The 21,293-nt window shown below is 40.2% G+C and overlaps 1 protein-coding gene across 2 annotated transcripts in view; it reads left to right on the forward strand.

The window, feature by feature from the left end:
- The window catches only part of MRC1 (mannose receptor C-type 1), a 172,245-nt gene that overhangs the window by 26,941 nt on the left and 124,011 nt on the right, over window positions 1-21,293 (forward strand). Inside the window, exons 1-3 of one of the 2 annotated variants that reach the window (XM_082385248.1) lie at window positions 5,006-9,413; window positions 10,330-10,402; window positions 14,148-14,289. In XM_082385248.1, the coding sequence (XP_082241374.1) occupies window positions 10,340-10,402; window positions 14,148-14,289 (205 nt within the window). In that variant the 5' untranslated portion in view covers window positions 5,006-9,413; window positions 10,330-10,339. Of the gene's footprint in view, window positions 1-5,005; window positions 9,414-10,329; window positions 10,403-14,147; window positions 14,290-21,293 lie in introns of those variants that run through there. The other variant, XM_082385247.1, reaches the window with a different exon arrangement.

Genomic DNA, 21,293 nt, shown 5'->3' on the forward strand with positions numbered 1-21,293 from the left:
TGCAGGCTCAGTAGTTGTGGCGCACGGGCTCAGTTGCTCCGCGGCATGTGGGATCTTCCCGGACCAGGGCTCGAACGTGTGTCCCCTGCATTGGCAGGCAGATTCTTAACCACTGCGCCACCAGGGAAGTCCCCATACTGATCTTTTAAAGTTGAACAACATAGGACTTCCCTGGCGATTCCGTGGTTTGGACTCTGTGCTTCCACTGCAGGGGGCCTGGGTTTGATCCCTGGTCAGGGAAGTAAGATTCCACAAGCCACACGGTGTGGCCAAGAAAAATAAAGTTGGACAACATAGAACACATTTGAAAAGCAAGGAGTCGGGAATTTTAACCCAAACAAAGGCAGAAATGTAAAAGTAATAGACACAGCAGTATAGCGAGAAATCCTGTTGGGAGGGTGTGGCAGGGGAGGCATGAAGCGTGGGGCGCAGGAAGGGCTCCTTAGGTGCTGACACTGGGTGTCACCCCCAATCTCACCAGGGGACTTTCAGTTCCCCGACGGCAGAGCTCCTGTGAGGTTTCCGAAAATAAATCATGTGGCTAGCATCAATGGGGTTTAGGTGTTTTCCAACACTTGATCCAAATCCTCAGCATCAACTAAGGGGTGGGTCTGAAGCTGAGCTGGGCCCTCCACCCCTCACACCCGCTAGATGTGGCTTCGACTGTTGAAGACTCCTGGCCAGGCTGGGGAATGTGTAAATGAGTACAGGAGTAAATCAGTGGCAAGCTAGTCATGCCCAAGAAGGTGCTCTTTGAGGTTTTTTTACATTGGCTCAATCCCTAGGACCTTAGGTCTGAATATCATTCAGGCAGCAAACCTTCCCATGTTGCTTACTATTATTAATATACTATTATTGTTATTGTGATTAAGCTATAATTGCTTCTTTACTGATCACTTATTATGTACTATAAAATTTATGTATGAATTTCATTTCATCCCATACCACCTTGTGAAGTATGTATTTTTTATGAGCTTATCATTATTATTCCCAAGACGAAACTGATGATTAGAGAGGTTAAGAAACTTACCCGGTCAATTGACAAGTGAGTGAAAGGACTATACTTTGGACCCAGGTCCATCTGATTCTGTAATCAGTACTTCTAACCACTACCCGAAACTGCTTCTTTGAAGGATGAGGTCCCAGTCTCTGGGGGCAATTGAAAGTAAGGAAGAGAGTAGTCTTTCATTTCTACCCCCTAGTGTTTGTGTTTGTGTTTGTTTGCTGTTTTTGTCTGTACATCTGGTCCAGCTACTCCCCTTGTGCTAAGTTGTCTTCGGCTGTCACAACAATTACATCTTCCAGTGATTTCTTTTGGGAAATCCTCTTCCAGTCTTTTGTTTCTATTTGTGGGTGTGGCCGGCCATGAGTGTTCTAAATAGTTTTAGATAGAGGACAGGTGTTATCTATGATTTCAGTGAAACTGTGAAGCTGTTCCCTCATGACCTCTTTTATGAGCCATTATTTTCTCTTACTGGCTAGAAAAGAAGAAATTGTTACTGAGTACTAGTCTAGGAGCCTTACACATTCCATACTGTTAAACTTAAACTTTATGACAACCTAGTAGGTATGCACTAGTATTCTTGTTTTATAGATGAAGAAATGGAAACTTGAACATGTGATTAACTTTGTCTAGTGATAAAGCTTATAACTGGTGGAGCTGGGATTGGTGCGCCCAGACTGATCTTATTGTGTGCTGTTTCTTCTAACTTATGCAACTTCTCCTGTATTTTTTCTGACTTTGAATGCTAAGTGTGTTTCAAGAAAAATGCAATTCTTCTAGTGTCATTAGGATACATTTCCCCTAAAGATGTATATTTGGATGTTATATATGAGTCCCAAAAACGTGTATAGGATATTTTAATATATGTGGTAACATAGCATGCGTGTGTCATATAACCTGATTCCTAGATGAAGATGATGCAAAAATTATTGCTACTATAGAAAGTAGGGATTGAAAGTATGAATTATTTTTGAAGAATACTTAGATAAATAGTTGTTTATGTGAGATTTCATAGATTCTTAGCATTCACAGATACACTGTTGATGGGCCTATTTGAGAACCTCTCTGTATGTCCACGTTGGCATCATGGGCCCTGTGAGGCTGGTATTCAGGAGAGAGTGAGTCAGCCAGCTAGTGAAGCCCTGACAATATGGCTGAGAGTTGCAGACCTGAGTTCAAATCCCAGCATTGACCCTGATTGGGAGACCGTGTGTGAGTTCTTTAAATTCTTTAAATTTTAGTTTTCTCATGAGCAGAACAGCGACGACCTAGTTTCTTTATTGGATTGTTTTAAGAAACTGAATAAGATTATGCGTGTAAAGTTCCGAGCACAGTGCCTGGCACATAGTAAGGACCCAGTGAATGTTAGTGTTGTGACCTCAGACTGAATCATGTTTCCATTGAAAACGTGGTCTGGGGTAATCCTCAGAATGACTCTGAGAAGTGGTAGAAGTGATGATAAAAGTGATAAAACTGAAGAAAATTCTATGTTATAAGTGATACTCTGCATATCTGGAGAATCTTGTAGGTCTCTTTTATCCTTTGAGAGTAATGAGGGTCAATAAAGTGGTATCATGAATATCTTATAAAGTATTTAGCATATATACATAACATGCTTTTATTTATTTTTTACTTTTTTTAAATTGAAGTATAGTTGATTTATCATGTGTGTTAATTTCTGCCACATGGCAAAGTGATTCAGTTGTACATATATATACATTTTTTAATATTCTTTTCCATGATGGTTTATCTCAGGATACTGAATATAGTTCCCCGTGCTGTACAGTAGGACCTCATTGTTGATCCATTCTGTAGGTAATAGTTTGCATCTGCTCACCCCAAACTCCCACTCCATCCCTTACCCTCCCCCATCTCCCCCTCAGCAACCACAAGTCTGTTCTCTACAGTGTGTGTTTTATTTTTCATTTTCTCGCTTGACCTGCATGCCTGTGTTGTAAAGTTGAGGGAATGGATATAATTGCCATTTTATAAGGCAGGAAACAATGTCAGAGAGCTTAAGACACACACTAAACCAGAAGTAGTCTGAACTTTTATCCGGTGTTCTTTCCTTTATTCTTGTTAAACACTTCCTCATTCTTTTGGAATGATTGTTCCTTTTTAGGGTTGCCTGTCATAATTTATAATAGACTAGGGAGCTGGTTTGAGGAACGAAGAAAAGCTATTTATATCCACACCAAATTTTATATCGCAGTAAATAAGAGGAATCTTTGCCTGGGATATCAGTGAATAGGTGAAAACATTGACAAACTAGCCAGAAACTGAAGCAGATTTCCTCAGAGAGGGTACCTTGGGGCAAAATAATCCTGGAGGACTTTTGGGGATTCCCAGACTGCTGTGAAAGTCAGGGCTATCCCGGACAGTGCTAAGTTAGAAAGACTCCAACATTTTGGAACATTTTACCTTGTTTACATCCTTAACATATGCCCCCAGATTTGCTGTTGATTTGTTTCAGGTGGCAGTGGTAGTAGCAGCAGTAATAGTTATAGCTGTCACCATAGTAAAATAAGAGCAAATACTGACTGAACAATTACTATGTACCAAGTAGCGTTGTAAACACATTGCCTGTATTATTTTAGTTAATTCTCTAAGCTTTTTGAAGAAGAACACTTACAGTGCGCATTTAACAAGTGAGGAAATTGGGGCACAGAGGTTAAAAGACGACCCAGCCAGTGAGTAGGGAGCCAAGACCAACCCCAGGGTGTCTGGGGTCTGAGCCCCTGAATGGTCCACAGGGACACACAGGAGTGACAGGCTAACCCGAGGAGGGAGGGCTTGCTCTTCTCAGCACCTCTGAGGAGGTCATCGGCGAGTTACCACGAACTAAACCCTGGTGCTTAACAGTTACCTCTTCCCAGAGCATCCCCTTTCTTTCAGTCTGTCTGTCATCTTCTGAAACACTCAGGACTGATCATTTTCTCCTCCTTGATTACAGGCTTCCTCTGCTTGTCCCACCATCTCCAGTACAGCGGCGTGAGTGGATTCACTTTTGCTTTTCTCGGCTGCATATGCAATGTCGCCAGATTCCATGAGTTCTTTCTCTTTCATCTCTTTCTCTTTCATTCAGGACCTTGCCCTCCGTGGCTGTTTTCCTCTCCCCAGTCAGGCGCTGATTTCCAGGGCCACCTGGAGGTGTACACTTGAGGTTCTGGCATAGTTCCCCAACTTTTCACCTATTCAGGTCCAGAGTCAGATCCCTTGTTCTGGTCGCTTGTGTTCAAAAGGAGGCATGAAGAGCATTTTATTAACCTGCTGGTGCTCTGGCAGCCTTCACCAGCTGCTGTCCTTGCCTTTGGCCTCTCTGTCCCCCTCATTCCCTCCCAGTCCTTGTTGACAGAGTCATAATCTTCTTGAAAAATGGTGTCTGCATGTCAGTTCCACCTTTAAAACTCTACGCTTCCCCTTGCTTGTAGAATTCAGTGTTGGCATCATTCTGAAGCTGGAAGGCACCTTAGCGTTCATCTAGGGCACTATTTCTCACAAGACAGTCTGCCTCTGATTTTAAAGGGAATTTACGACTTTTTGTGTCTCTAAATACGAGAAGAGCCTTCCTTATTTCCTTGTATTGAAATAAACTCTGCCATCATGTAGCTTCCTTCCAATCTTCCTTGTACATGTCGCATCCTCTGCCCCCCTTTATATGCCAGTGAATTTGGCCATGGCCGGGAGCTCTACCCATTGCCCCCTGATTTCCCCTTTTTATTGCTTTCCTTTTTTTTTTTTTTATAAGATGCATCAAGCATTTTATTTATTTTTTTTGAATATTTTTTTGAGTTTTTTAAAATCGGGGTATAGTTGTTTTACAATGTTGTGTTAGTTTCTACTGTACAGCAAAGTGGAGTTCCCTGTGCTATACAGCAGGTTCTTATTAGTTATATATTTTATACATATTCGTGTATATATGTCAATCCAATTCTCCCAGTTCATCCCACCCCCTCACCCCCTACCCCCCACCCCCCAAGATGTGTCAAGCATTTTAATTCGGACGTTGCATACTTCAACTTGCATAGAAAAATTTGGCCTCATCAATCAATCAATCAATTTTCAGTGATTCAACACTTACCAATTTCAGAGTACTGTCCTTGTTATGAAATTACACTAGCATGGCTACAAGCAATTAATTAGCCCCATATAATGGTCACTCTCAGTAGCATGAGCACATTTCTTTCTTTTTTTAAAAAAATTTTATGGGAGTCTAGTTGATGTACAGTGTTGTGTTAGTTTCAGGCGTACAGCAAAGTGCATCAGCTCTACGTATACATATGTCCCTCTTTATTGCTTTTCGAGCACTATCGTCGGCTCTCAGAAACTGTCACTTGTACAATGACGACTCCCCACGTTGTGTCTCTAGGGGTGACCTCTTCTCTGAGCTCACTGTGTCGACACTGAAGCTTTTCAAATATTTGAAGATGGCCTCATCGCTGCCATCTCAGCCACATCCCATCCAGTCTGCTACATCTTCTCTTCTCCAGTGGCCAGGCTCCACCAGTATTTCCTGTCTTATGATTTCTGGACCCTCTACTCTTTGGGATGCCTCCTTGGGGTGCTGCCTGGCTTGTTAATGTCTGAGTGGGGTCTCACTGATACCACACACCTTCAATTTATTACAAAGCACCGTAACGCGAAACGTGGCAAAACAAGGTCTGCCTGTATATTGGTTTTAGCCAACAGTTCTAAGTTTTAAGGCTTGACGATAAACCTCTGTGTCTGGACACTCTGTCCTCTGGGCTCATCACGGTGGTGGCTCCACCCTCCTGGCCTTGGGCAGCAGCCCTGCGCTCTGGATCTGAGGAGGGAACCCCTGGGCCTGTGGTGACAGCGGCAGCTTCCCTGGCCTCTGAAGCATCATCAGAGTCATTCTTCCCTTTTCTTGAAGGATAGTACGTATTTGCAGCCATATAGCTCTGTTTTAGCCTGTTTCCTGCCGATCGTACCCAGAAGTCTCACAGCCTTTCTTCATTTTGTCCCATCTCTGTCCCCCTTCAGTGCAAGCTGTCAGGGTTTCTGCTGAGATGGTTCGTTGGATTCACAAGCCACACCCTTACTGTTCTCTCCAGAACATGCTTTCTCATTTTTTGCATCTTTTGCAATATGGATAGGGTGAGAATTTTCTGAATCTTCAAGATGGGGCTTCTTTTTGTTTAACAATTCCTTCTTCAATTTATCTCTCTCCTCTTGCGTTTTACTCTAGTCAACAAGGAGAAACCAGGCAGTGCCTTCAACACTTTGCTTAGAAATCCGCTTAGCTAAGTGTCTGAGCTCATTGCTTACAAGTTCGCCTTTCTACTCAACAGAACACATTTCAGCCAAGTTCTCTGTCACTGTATAAAAAGGATCACCGCTCCTCCAGTTTCCAGTAACACAGTCTTCATTTTTGTCAGAGACCTCACCAAAAGGACTTTTAATATTCATATTTTTAGCAACATTCTGTTCATAATAATATATGTATTCTCTAGAATGGTAGAGACTTTCTGCACAGCTCTCCTCTTTCTGAGCTCTCCCCAGAATCTTCTTTAACTTCCATATTTCCACTAACATTCTCTTCTGGGTAATCTAGCCTTTTTCTATCCTGCATCTTCAGACTCTTCCAGACTATCTATTACCCAATTCCAAAGCCACTTCCACATTTTGGGTATTTGTTACAGCAGTATCTCACTTCCCTATAGCAAAATCTGTGTTAGTTTCCTAAGACTGCCATAACGAAGTACTTCTAACTGGGTGGTTTATTAAACAACAGAAATTTATTGTGTCACAGTTCTGGAAGCTAGAAGTTCGAGATTAAAGTGTTGGAAGGCTTGGTTCCTTCTGAGGGCTATGAGGGAGAATCCAGTCCAAGCCTCTCTTCCAGCTTCTTTTTTTTTTTTTAACTTTTTTTTTAAAAATTTATTTTTGGCTGTGTTGGGTCTTCACTGCCGTGTGTGAACTTTCTCTAGTTGCGGCAAGAGGGGGCTACTCTTCATTGCAGTGCGCGGGCTTCTCACTGCGGTGGCTTGTCTTGTTGCAGAGCATGGGCTCTAGGCATGTGGGCTTCAGTAGTTGCAGCACGCAGGCTCAGTAGTTGTGGCTTGTGGGCTCTCAAGCACAGGATCAGTAGTTGTGACGCACAGGCTTAGTTGCTCCACAGCATGTGGGATCTTCCTGAACCAGGGATCGAATACGTGTCTCCTGCATTGGCAGGCAGATTCTTATCCACTGTGCCACCAGGGAAGTCTCTCTTCTAGCTTCTGATGGTGTGCTGGCAATCTTCGGCATTCCTTGGCTTATAGATGCATCACCCTGATTTCTGTCTTCATCTTCACATGGTGTCTTCCTGTGTTTCTTCATGTAATCTTCCTTCTGTACATATCTGTCTCCAAATTTCCTTTTATATACGGCCACTGGTCTTATTGGATGGGGCCCTGACCTAATCACCTCATTTTAACTTATTACCTCTGTAAAGACCCTATTTCCAAATAAGGTTATATTCTGAGGTCCTGGGGGTTGGAACTTCAGCATGTCTTTTAGGGAGGACACAATGCAACCCATACCACTCATTAATAAATTAGAAGCATATGTTAGCAGTAAGTCAAGATTTTCAAATACAGGTTATCATTATTTCTGCTTAGATAAAACACAGATTTGGATTAGTATTCACTTATTAACTATTCTGTTCATTCATTTAGCATTTATTGAATTCCTGCTCTGTGCCAGACATTCTCCAGGGTTATGGGGTTCTTGAACTTGGATGAGAAACAAGTTACATCTCTATTTTAGATAACCTCTGATTGAAAGATGGCATCTCTTTCCATTATGAATGTTGGTAACAAACCACAGTAGTATTAGCAGGACCTGTAATTTTATTACATAGATTTTTCTTCATATCACATTACAATTGTTGCAGATACTTCAGATTACGGTTTATGATCTTCACTACCTTGAAATTATGAGAGACTACAGTTTCCACTAGATCTTGAATGCTCCAAAGAAAATAAGAAGACACTGTATTCTTAGATAAGTGTATATATTACTAAATCAAAATTTTAAAAGAATGTGGATAACTGTATTTCAATATAATTGCTTTGTTTTGTGAGTCTATGTATTTTGTGCATTTAAAAATTCTATTCTGAGAAGGGTCCATAGGATTTAGCAGATTCCCAGAAAGTTTATTGTACAAAAAAGATTTAGAAACATTGTTCTAAATGCTGGAGCTAAAGTAATGAACAATTCAGATAAGGTACGTAGTCCCGTGGAACTTACCTTGGGGATAAGCACACAGGAGCCAGACATGGAAGATCTATGATCTAGATTTAGGTCTACGATCTAGAGATGCCCTGGCAAAAAAGGAAGAGCCAGTGTAAGCCTCGAAGGTGGGGCAAGCTTGGTGTGATCACAGAATAACCAGAGTGCTAGTATGGCAGGATTAAGTGGATGGTGGGGAAGAGGCAGGTCATTCTAAGTGAAGAGAGTAGGAGAAATAAGAGAAACCACATCACGTAGAACACTTAGGCAACAGTGATAGGTTTCAATTTTATTCTAATTACATTAGTCATACATTGAAAATATTTTAAAAATCTCTAAAATATACAAATAAGTGTATTTTGTGGTAAAATACACCTAGCATAAAATTTACCATCTTAACCATTTTTAAGTGCACAGCTCATTGGCATTAAGTACATGCACATTGGTGTGCTACCATCGCCACCATCCATCCACAGAACCCTCTTCATCTGGCAAAACTGAACCTCTGTAGCCATTAAACAGTAACTCCCCATTCCCCACTCCTCCCAGCTTTGGTGATTTTTGAGCATGGCAGTAACAAGAGATGTTTTACATTTGAAAAATCAGATGTTTGCTCTATGGAGAACATAGTGCTAGACAAGAAGAGGGACACTAACAGGAAACTGGTAATGAAACACTGCAGATGAGATATGATAGTGAGCGAACCACGGTGTTAGCAGAGGTTGGTTCAAAATGCATTTTGGCATTAAATCATCAGGCAGCATTTGATGATGATTGGAATGGGTATGGGTTCTTTTTTAGGCGTGTTAAGTCTGAGTTGCCTATTAGACATCTGAGTGGAGGTGCCAAATAGATAGTTGGGTGTCCAAGTCCAGAGCTCAGGATAGAGGCCGGTGTATATATACTATAATCTGTTTGTGAGTCATGGGCAAGTGGGTGGTGTTTAAAGCGATGGGATTGGCTGAGATCATCAAGGGAGATAATATAGATAAATAAGGGGTGCAGGAATAATCCCTGGGGCACTCTTATTTTTTAGAGATCAAGCTGAGAAGAGGACTCTGTGAATGCCCCAGCTAGCCTCAGAGAGCTGAGTGCTGCAGGAATCTGGATCTGGGCTCAGAGAAGGAGGCAAAGCTACCAATTTAAAATTCCATCTTACCTCTGGTTTTAGCAGGTTGTACTGAGTCTGGCTATGAGAGATGGGCTATCCAACGCCCTATCTTATGTCTATACCTAGAACATCTAGAATGGGACTGGGGTAGAGTGAAATGGTGGGACCAAGAAGAATTCTTAGTCATTTGTAAGACTCCAACAATACTTTTTGAACTTAAACACATACTATCCTATATATGTAATTCGTATAATATGTATTTAACTAAGGAAAGAGGGGGTAAATATTTCACTATAGAAAACCTCTGAGTATGTTTTATCTTCCCATAAATTAGTGATGTTAAATATATATTTTAATTCTCTCTGTCATGATAGACTATTATATATTATATCTCAATAACTATTTGATTGCTTGATCATACAAGGCTTAAAAAGTGGTCCAAAAACAAATTTAAAAACTATGTGATTTTTATGTCTATATGATTTTTTTGGGGGGGTGGTTCAAGTAAAAAAATCCAGGTGTTTTCACTCTAAGTCATCTTTAACTATCTAACAATATATTGTTTCTAAATATATTTTTTGAAAAATCAGTTTTACAACATGGGGTATAGTATCACTTGAGAAGGTCATGCTGTGCTTTTTTTCAGTTGGTCACCAGACCCTGAACTCTTGGACAGGATTCTGATGAATGAATTTTGAAAATATTGAATGTCATTTGTCTTGTACTGTGATGCTTTTAGCAGTCGATGGTTTGCTAATTTTTTGGAAACCTCTCACCCCTTTGTTCTAGAAAAGCATTCTGGCTTTTGTGTGTGTTCCCCTTTGCCATACTCAAACATTTGGGAAATGGAAATAGGGAAGTAGTAGCTTCTTAGAAAAACTATAGATGAATGGAACAGGAACTGCAAAATTGGCAAAATGTAACAGGAACTGTTGATCTTGTACATTATTGCTTTTGCTTATTTTTTCTCCTTTGCTAGGAGACCTGTTATGATGATGTGTGTAGTCCTCACCACGCTTCCCAGCTTCAGCTTTTCTATAGCAGTGACCAAGGTATGGAATTTTGATTTCTTGTCCTGCAAGATTTTGAGTTTTTAAAATGTCCTCGGTTATTAAAATTTCATAGAGTGGTGTGCCCAAGCAAATTTCCCGAAGTTTATTATCTCCAGTCTTATTCTAAGTTGCAATATATATATTTAAGGTACTAAGATCATTGTTACCTCTGTGATTGTGGAGGAAAGTATAGCAGCCAATTAAAAAAATTGCTTCTGTGTTTGTATGTGTGAGAAAGGAATGTTATTTGAAAATAATAAAAAAGCAAGGAATTTGAGAGTAGATCCACATGTGTTTCCTCTAACCTGATGTTTTTCATGAGTGTCCTCGGCTCTAAATGGACTATCCAATCAATATCCAAGGGAACAACCACTCACATGCTAAAGCTTTGATAAGATTCCATTGACAAATAATTTGTACACGATGTTTATTTGAAAATAAATTTGAGTTTATGTTTCAATAAATGCAGCTACAAAGGGACTCTGATGAATGGACATCTGCAGGGCAGGAATACTATAGGCAGAACTTTCGGCCTGTGAGAACGCTATTACCCAGAGAGTTCAAAGCAGAATGCCCTGCTAATCTTATTAATTTTCAAGGTGCTGTGAAAGATGTAATTTTATTTATTTATTTATTTATTTATTTATAAGATTTTCATTTACATGTTGAGTAGGTAGTCATTAAGTGCTTATTACATTGCCAGGTACTGTGTTAGAAACTGAGGATAGAGCACTTAGAAAATTTGACAGTCTCTGACCTTCAGTAATTTTTTATTGACAGTAGAGAGAAAAATAAACAGGCAGTTAGAATAGGTATGATCAGTTCTGTGAGAGAGGTGAGTACCAGGTAGTGGATGACATCATTAGAAATTACATGACTGTTGGGAGATGTCCTACATATAGCATTAGGACAATGTATGAACACACAGAATAACCTCAGAAAGCCATACAGATGAACTTTGCATCAAATTGCAACACACAAATATTTTAATCTAGATTTATCATTTTCTCCTTCCTCCCCAAAGACCTTGTAAAGCACTCGGGAGGTTCCCAAGAGCTTTGAAAATTCAGTGTACAACACTTTCAAGGAACACCACTATCACAGATGATGCTCTATCTACAGTTTGATTGCCCTTTTTGGGATTCTTTCCCATTATGTCTCACCCACTGTTGCATATTTTTCTTTCCTTTTTTCTTATTTTTCACTGAAGTGCAACACACGAACAGAGAAGTTCACACAACATAAATACACAATGTCAGTGGAATACCACAAAGCAAACCCCCATGGAAACACTACTCAGGTCAAAAAATAAAACTATGTCAACTCCCTAAAAGCCACTTCCAGAGACTACCTTTCCTTCCAACCCAAAGGTAACTTCTATCTTAACTCCTAATACCACAGGTACCACAGGTTAGTTTATCTGTTTTTGAAAGTTTTATAAAGGGAAATCAAATTATCTATTATCTATCTATCTATCTATCTATCTATCTGTCTATCTATCTATCTATCTAATTTGTATCTGGTTCCTTTGATTCAAAAGTATGATTCATTCATGTTTTTCTGGTTAGCTGTAGTTCATTCATTTTCATTCCTATACAGTATTTCATTTTATGAATATATCACACTTTATTCATCAGTTCTACTCCTTTTTGTTAAATGGGCAAAATAGTTTAATAGACTTTTCACAAAGAAGATCTACAAATAGCAAACAAGCACATAAAAATATGCTGAACATTATTGGTCATCAGAAAAATGTAAGGTAAAACACAATGTGATACTACTACATACCCACAAGAGTGGTTAAAATTTTTTTGTTGTTTTTGTTTTTTTTTAATTAATTTTTATTGGAGTATAGTTTCTTTACAATGTTGTGTTAGTTTCTACTGTCCAGCAAAGTGAATCAGCTATACATATACATCATCAGTTCTGCTCTTAATGGCCATTTCAGTTTCCAGTTTTTGCTGCTGTGAATATCCTTGAACATGTCTCTTGGTGCCCATGCGCAAGCATTTCAGTTGGTTAAATGTGTAGGAGTAGAACTGATGGGTCACAAGATGTTCAAGTACTCAATTGTAACTGACAATGTCAGTTCTTCAAAGAGAGTGTACTAATTTAGACTTCCACTAGCAGAGAATGAGCAGTCTTGGTGTTCCTCATCCTCAGCAGCAGTTGCATTTTAAGTCTTTTTTATTTTAACCGTTCTGGTGAGTATATTCTTGAATTTCATTGTAGTTTTCAATTGCATTTCCCCAATAATTAATGAGATTGAGCATATTCTTCATCTTGCCCATTTTTTCCTAATGTCTTGCTTATCTTTAAAAATTGATTTGGAAGAATTATTTGTATATTCAGATTTCAAGCCCTTTTTTGATTATATGTATTGCAAATACCTTCTCACTCTGTGACTTCGTAGTCTTCATGGTATCTTTTGATGGAGAGAAGCTCTTAACTTTAAAAGAGTCGAATGCATCAATTTCTTTTCTTTATGGATAGTTCTTTCGGTTACTTGTTTGAGACCATTTTGTCATATTGTGAATCTGAACCTTGAGGTCCTGAAGATACTCTCCTATATTATATTTTGGAGGCTATATTATTTTGCCATTCTCTTTTAGATTCACAATCCACCTGGAACTAATTTTTGTATATGTTGTGCAGTAGGGAATCAAGCATTTTTTCCCAAATAATATCTAATGAACCGAGTACCATTTATTAAAAAGTCTGCCCTTGCCACATTTATCTGCAGTGCTGCCTTTGTTATAAATCAGATGTGTGTATACATGGTCTATTCTGAGCTTTCTGTTCTGTACTGCCTACTTTTCTATTCCTGTGCCAACACCACACTGTCTTAATTCTTGTAGCTTTATAATAGCTCTTTATATCCAGAAAAGTAATCATTCCTATCTTCTTTTTCTTCTAGAATGGCTTGCACTTGGTATTCTCATATTCATCTTAGAATCAGCTTGTCATTTTCCACAGAAAAGTTGGAATTTTGATTGAGGTTGTATCAAATTGTATCATTTTAAAAAATCTTATTTTCTAACTCTTTGTTTTTGGTATGTAGGAATAATTTATCCATTTTGGGGAGATTGTCCCCATTTATAATCATATAGTCTATGAATAATGACAGTTTGATTTTCTTTTCAATACTTACATTTTATTTCTTTCTCTTGCCTTATTACACTGGCTAGGACCTCTAGTACAGTGTTGAATAGAAGTGGTCATGGTGTAACCTTTGTCTTATTGTTGATCTCAGAGGGAAAACTCTTAACGTATCACCATTAACATGACGTTTGCCATAGCCTTTTTTGTAGATACCTTAAACAGATGAAGGAAGTGCTCCAAAGCCGAGCTGGGTTTACCCAGCTCTCTCTTCTTGGAAGACCCAACACTCTAATGTTTGTCCCCCTAGACCTTTGAGCTAGGACTCTCAGAGGCTCTGCTTAGCAGTTGGATTGGGAGAGATTCCCCATTCCACTATTCCAGGAGCCTACTGTTAACTTTTTATGCACATTTACCAAGCTCTGTCTTTAACTGAAAGCTCTTCCTTTGATATGAATCCGTATTACATCTTTAGAAATGGTTCACAACCTTGTGGGGTTGAACACCTAAAAAGCTGAAAGCCAAGCTTCTAGTCTTTTAGTAAATGTATGTATAATTAATTTAGCACTGCTTTCAAACTCCTCAAAGAATTGTGAACAAAGAAAGTACAAAAATTTAATGCTTCTAAATGGTCTTCTCAAAACAGGTTCAAAAGAATATTAATGGTTCCACTGATAGCTTACCGAATACTTTACCTGACCTGCCAGTCTCTTTGGTTCTGACCTGCTTGATCGTGGTTGATATTATTGAGAAACTCAGGACATATCCTCTTAGAGGGAGGCAAAAGAGTAAGTATTCTTTTAAATACAAATATTTTTTAAAGTTTCACATATAGTTCACCTTTCTCCCACTCTTGTCTGTTGACATGCTTAATGATATTTTTTAAGAGCTAACATTACAGATAGAAGATTACAAATGAAGATATCCAAATATAATTATAGCTACTTTGATAGCTATACAGTTATTCTTATTTCTTTTTTGATTTTGATAGTACTGACAAATGAATAAAGTTACTAAATATTTAATACTAAATCTTTAATGTTTACTCTAACATGAAAATTACCTAAGTAAATTATTATAGATTTGTATTTTTAGGAACTCTCTCAAAACCTTAAGTTGAGATGAATAAATAGAGAGTTTAGTCTGGATACCTTTGATACAGGGATTAATATGACTGCTGCAGATATGTCCTAGAGATTTCTATGTTTTTAATCATGGATTGTCAAAAAACTAAAGATCACACTCCAAACCAAGATATGCCACATTCTTCCAAAGGGAGCAGTTGAAACTAAATATTGGTTGGCCTTTAAAAAAACTATTTTGTTAATTGAATATTTTGTTTGGTCAGTCAAAAATTCCCTCAACATTCATTTAATTTTATGTGATGGTATCTGTGTTTGATTTACAGTATTTGCATGGTATGGTTATTGTATGGCAAAGATTTTGTCTTTGAAATGTGTAGGTTTTGTTAATCATTCCCTGACAGAGTGGATGGGATAAATTGAGTGAGTCATAGGAGAACGCTTTGGGGTAATAGGGCGACTACTACAACCAGGAAGGAAAACGCTAGACTCATTTCTTATGAGCCATCACCCCTCCAGTCACTCTTGCTCCTCAGATTGAAAAGCAAAACTGAGTTGGAGGCCACCAGGAAACCTGAGACTCTGAGCTTCATATTTTGCACTTTGCCCTTGGGTGGCGGATGATAGACTGTTAAGTTTAACATAACACAGGTGACAAGGTAGAGAAGATGGCAGCCAATGAGTCTGTTGAAGAAAAGGTACTCCCAAGGTACATCTGCCCTCCACAGACAAGTGTGTTTGTCTTAAACTGAAGATATTTGGGAATCGCCAAACCCTTTACTACTTCTGTAGACTCCTTAATGACACAAGCCCATTTTGAAATTGGACTGTTTTTAATGAGTCTGTATTTTCCATGTTAATGTGAAGTTGCTAAGTTTTTAGTGAAAGTTCTCTTTTAAAAAATGCACATGTATATTCTTGGGAATCACAAGGAAGAAGTCAGTCTTGGGGAGAAGACTCTAGAACATCTTGTTCAATTGCTGCTTCTTAGTTGAAGTGCCTCCTTCTTGAGCTCGTCTCTGCTCAAACTTAGGAAGGTTAATGTCTGGTTAAATAGCGCCACCATTTACTAAAATCACACTTTAAAACACTAGCATTCATTCAAAATACCTTTGTAAATATTAATTATATGTGTATTTAATTTTTGTGCAAACTTTGAACTCAGTCTCCTATACTCATTTTAACAGGCATACTAATAAAATCAATTCTGTGAAGTTTTAACCGATGGGGTATTCTCATTTATCCTCTGGAACGTAAATTAATACATAAACTCATAAACATAAATTATAATACATAAATCTGAATATAAGCAAGTATGCTATAAATACAGTTTCACTGCATGTGCTACCTCAGAATCAAAGCAGTAGGGTAGGGGTGTGTGACAGCAAAGTTTAGAATAATTTGTCTCCCTTTAGAAAATGTTCAGAAAGAAATACCTTCTCTTCTTTGCTATCCAGATAGTTTGACATGCATCCACACTAGTCAACTTATAGCAGTTTTCACTTTATACTAGGTGAAACTAAGGTACTCTACAATGCTTGGATTTATGGACACACTTGCACTACCCTACCTTTTGTTGTTGTTGTTGCATCAATATATTTAAAAAAAAATCTTAATGGAAGTACAGTTGATTTACAATGCTGTGTTAATTTCTGCTGTACAGCAAAGGGGTTCAGTTGTACATATATAAACATTCTTTTTTTATATATTCTTTTCCATGATGGTTTATTACAGCATATTGAATAGAGTTCCCTGTGCTGTACAGTAAGACCTTGTTGTTTATCCATTCTCTATATATAATAGTTTGCATCTGCTAACCCCACACTCCCAGTCCATCCTCACCCACACCCCCTCCTAACTATACTATCTTAATTCCAAGCTACCAAAGTTTGATCTTTGTGTAGCTTTTCTTCTTCTAAATTTAAAAATAAAAGTTCTATATTTGACATATGCTTAAAGCAATCTTTCCTGGCCCAAAGAATCCTTTCTGCTAACTTCATACTACCAGCTGAAATACCTAAGTATCAAGTGATTACCAAGCCGTAACGTTTAAGCGGATCATTTTCTGTAGACTGGGGCTCACTTGGGAATATTTTTTGGAACAAGGATCTCTGAGGCATGGCAATCTCACAGATGCACATAGCACCTAATAGTGTCAAATCCCGGTCATGAGAACAAATAATAAGAATACAATATATAGCCTGCACGTCCCCTGCTCTTACTAGTGTGTGGGTACAAATGAACACAGTTTTACATTTCCATCTGAATTTTGCTAGCTCAATACCAGCCTGTTAGTGACTGGACCTCCATTTCTCTTCCTCTCCCATATTGTTCTCTCTCCCATTTTAAAATTTTTTTGGCTGCGTTTTGGGTCTTCGTTGCTGCGCGTGCGCTCTCTCTAGTTGCAGCAAGCAGGGGCTACTCTTAGTTGTGGTGTGTGGGCTTCTCATTGTGGTGGCCTCTCATTGCAGAACACGGGCTCCAGTAGCTGTGGCTCATGGGCTCGGTAGTTGTGGCTTACAGGCTCTAGAGCGCTGGCTCAGTAGCTGTGGCACACAGGCTTAGTTGCTCCGTGGCATGTGGGATCTTCCCGGACCAGGGCTCGAACCCATGTCCCCTGCATTGGCAGGTGGATTCTTAACCACTGCGCCACCAGGGAAGCCCCTCTCTCCCATTTTTAAATGAGACCCTAGATGGGTCTCCCGTGGTCTCATTTGTTGGTCTAGACTGTTGAATATCCTCTTGCCCCTGCTTTCCTCTCAGCTGTCTTTCTCATGTTCAAACAACTTGGTGTGCTATTTTCCCACCACCCCTGCTCGACTCTGCTCCAGGCACCCTTAGTACTGCTGTTTCTTGCCTCTGGGATATTGCTTGATGTTCTGCTGGTGTTTTGAATTGATTACCTTTCCTCTGCCATTGGAGTACTGACTTCCCTCCCCTGAGTTCTACGTTCCTAGAAAAGTCCCACACAGAGTCATGGAATAGCTATTTTCACTTAGAAACACAACCCTTTTATCCCCAGAATGTATATGGAATCACAGACTGTCTGGGCTTTAATGATTTCAAGTAATGGCCGTTCAATCCACTGGAAACCACTGTTTCCTCTCCTACCACTAGATCTTATGGCTGATTCTGGTAGAGCTGGACTCCTTCTTCTTTGGGAGTGGCTTTTTTTCTGAGGAGCCTCATCGTTTCTCCTTACATCAGCCTCACCTTTATTGTCTGAACCCCAAATCATGGTCACCGTTAGATTCTCCTCCCTGCCCCCACCAAGATTCCTTAACTCCCGTATAAACCAGTGACTGCAGACAGACAGCTAAGGGAGTCTGTGGCTAGGAAGTGAGTTTTCAGTCCTCCCTGCAGGACTCATTAGAGTAGCGTGAACCCAGCTTGGGCGCCATATTGCAAAGCGGTATAATAGCGTATCGTGGTTAAAGGACTATAGGGCCCCAGGTGACGGCAAACTTCATTTTATCTAAGGTGCTGGAGGTCAGAAAAGACTAAGGGGAATACCTGGAATTTGTAGGAGTTTGTAGGCAGACATGGTGAAGAAAGCTTTCTCCGCAGAAGGAAGGTTGGGTCTCTAGAAACTCAGGTGTCCATGTAATAAATGGGCATGTTTGGGAAGCAAAAATAACTTCGGCTGCATTTCTCACCCTGACTGGGCAAACCTAGCGCTGGAACAGAAGTTGCCTTCTTAAGACCAGCTCCTGTTTGCTTTTCAAATAGTCAATTTGGAAACCTCCAAAGCTGCTCCAAGAGCTACTGTAAAGATCTTCTGGAGCTGGGGAGAGCAGGAGGGGGAGGCTGAACTGGGGTCTCTGGATGCCCCAATTCCTACTCTTCAACCAGAGAAACACAACTTTTGTTTGCTTAGGAGTTAGTGTTTTATGTAAGATTTCACTGGAAAAAATGCTTCTTCTAAATGTCTGCAAATCAACGTAGGACCTCATTTAGAGTTGTTGGCTGTACCTATATCCAGCCAATTCTCAGCACCTCCAGCCATTAGTCCCATGATGACACTGCACAGTCTAGAGAAAGATGTGACCCCCTCCAAGGTCTTGTGACTGTTGCTGCTCTGGGGTATGAGACGATGCAACGCAATCCAGTCCCATCTAATACAATTAGAGGTTCCTTTAGGAATTTGCAATTCTGCAATGCGATTCAGCTTTGCAGACAGAGGTGGATCATCCCGGTGGAGTACACACAGGCTTGAGGCCCAACACGTACAAAAACCAGATAACATTTTTAACATTCCACTTTTGAATTTTTAAAATGTCCAATGTTTTCTGTTTCTCCAAAATAATACATATTTATTTAAGGATCATCAGACATAAACAAAAAAGAAGAAAATGGAAATCAACCAGAGTTCTACACACTAGAGATCTATAACTGATAGCATCTTGATGGGTGTTCTTTACTTAAGAAAACCTACTTTATAACTTTTTTTTCTCAACAATATGTGGTGGGTATCATTCTTGTTAAAAATTGGTGGATATTTCTTGTTATTACATCTTCCACTGCATCATTTTTGTTGGCTGAAAAATATTTCCGTGTACTAATGAGCCATGACTTATTAACTTATTGTTGGACAACTAGATTTTCCCCCTAGTTTTGAGCTATTGTAAACACGACTGTTAATGACTTGTTCGGAAGTGAGAAGGGTTGAGAAGAAAAGGACAAGGATGTGGTTAAGATGAGTAAGGTGGTGTTTGTTTGAGTTGGGCAGGGGAGACAAGCCAGGTTAGAGGACACAAGTGTGGATGGTGCAGGGGGTCTATGTTTACAGGGACCCTGAGCTGTGTATGGGAGTCATCAGCCACTGTGCGAGGTAACTAGCCAAGCAGAGGCTGGGGACAGAGTTAACTGCTGCTGGACGGCAGCCGAATGATGTCAGGATGATGACCATAGACAGTGTCCTCAGAAGACCCTGAGTATCCGCACATGCCCAGACTCCTTGGCAACAACGCTTGCCAGAAGAAAGGGACAATTATGGACTGGCTGCTCACAAGGACAAACACAGAGGGGGTCGCAGGGGGTCGTACCAAGGGGGTGGCAAGATGGTTTGGCGACATTAGGGCTATCTGCATAGTCAGACGTGACTGGCTAGAAGTGAGATTGACAGGCTGTTTGAGTGGAAACCGTCATAGCTCTGCAGAGGAGGCGGTTTCCATCGTCACATCAGTAACAGGTGCAGCGTAAGGTTTTCAACTAAATCTGCTCTCAGTGGCCCTGAAGGAACTCCAGTTCCTTCTGTGTAGCCTCAGAGACTTGAACCAAGTGCTGCAGGGACTCCGGCAGCACAGGTGATTATTTCTTTAGGTGAAATGCCTCCGTGTGCGACTTTGGGCTCAAAGGATATGCAAGGTTTTAAGGCTGGCATCTGTAATTTTTTTAAAGTTCTCCAAGCAATTCTGATGCCCACCTTGATTGAGAGCCTTTAATTATACATTAGGAACTGAGACGAAAGCAAGTTAAAAGCCGAGAGATGAAATCCAAATTCCTAAAGGAACCTCCTTTCCAGATTTCCTTGGAATGGAACTCATCACTCTGTAACCAAATAGAGTGTAAGAGACGTCACAGAAGGTAAAAGAAAAAAAAAAGGGGGAGACACTACTTTTCTCTGAATAAAATGAATGGCATTTTGAGTCCCCCTTTGCTGCTTTTTCAGAAAAAGCTTATCATACAATCTGAACCCAGTATGTGGGCTGGGTTTCCATAATGTGTTTTGCACTGTGGTTAGAGAGTACGTGTGAGGAACGGTGTTTGCGGCCACGCCAAGAAGGGGAAGCATTTCCTTTTAAACCCTCCCTTTGCTGTTTAGAAGAAGGAAGTTTCAGGAAAGTATGTCAGCTCTAGGATTTTTTCCCCTTCTCAAGAAACAAGTAGCCATTTACCAGACTGGGAGTGAGAGAAGGGTAGAATTTCTGATTTATACCTTCTAAAGAGGGACCAGCTGTCAGGATTAGGACAGTGTAGACCGGGCCAGAAACTAGACTGCAGTGGGTCCCTGTGTCAAAAGGCATGGGGCATCAGGTGCTGCCAGAACTGAGTTAGGACTCCCTTTAATTAGGACAGCTTTCCATGATTGTAACAATTTGGCATTTCATTGTTAATTTTTTCCTAGGGAGGAAATAAAATGTATGAACAATTTTAATATATAAAGTGAGATTTTTGAGAATTGCAAGATATTTTCAAAATAAATATTTTCAAGGACTCTAAGAGTAAGGGAACCTAAAGAATTCAGCATGCATTACTTTATAATAGCAACAAAATTTTATGGCCCCAGCAAGAAATTAAAGGCATAGGTCACTGATTTTCAGTATCTTGATTTCCTTGCGCAGGACTGAAGAGAGTGACACAGGTTGCTGAGCTGACGGCCAGACAGCCTTTTGTTTACATCGTGTATACATTAGTGGTAGGGTCCAGTGCATAGGGACCCCAGTGTGCTCAGACTCTGCTTTCACGGGAGATTTTAGGCCCCCAAGTCCCCCCATTTCAGGTGGGATGGGTGTTCTAAAGCAGCGGTCCCCAACCTTTTTGGCACCAGGGACCGGTTTGGTGGAAGACAGTTTTTCCACGGCCCCGTGGGGAGCGGCAGATGAAGCTTCCCTCGCTCGCCCGCCGCTCACCTCCTGCTGTGTGGCCCGGTTCCTAACAGGCCGAGGACCTGGACCCGTCTGTGGCCCGGGTGTTGGGGATCCCCGTTC

This window comes from Balaenoptera borealis (assembly GCF_965194805.1).
Source record: "Balaenoptera borealis genome assembly, chromosome: 3".
NCBI classification, from domain to species: Eukaryota; Metazoa; Chordata; class Mammalia; order Artiodactyla; family Balaenopteridae; genus Balaenoptera; species Balaenoptera borealis.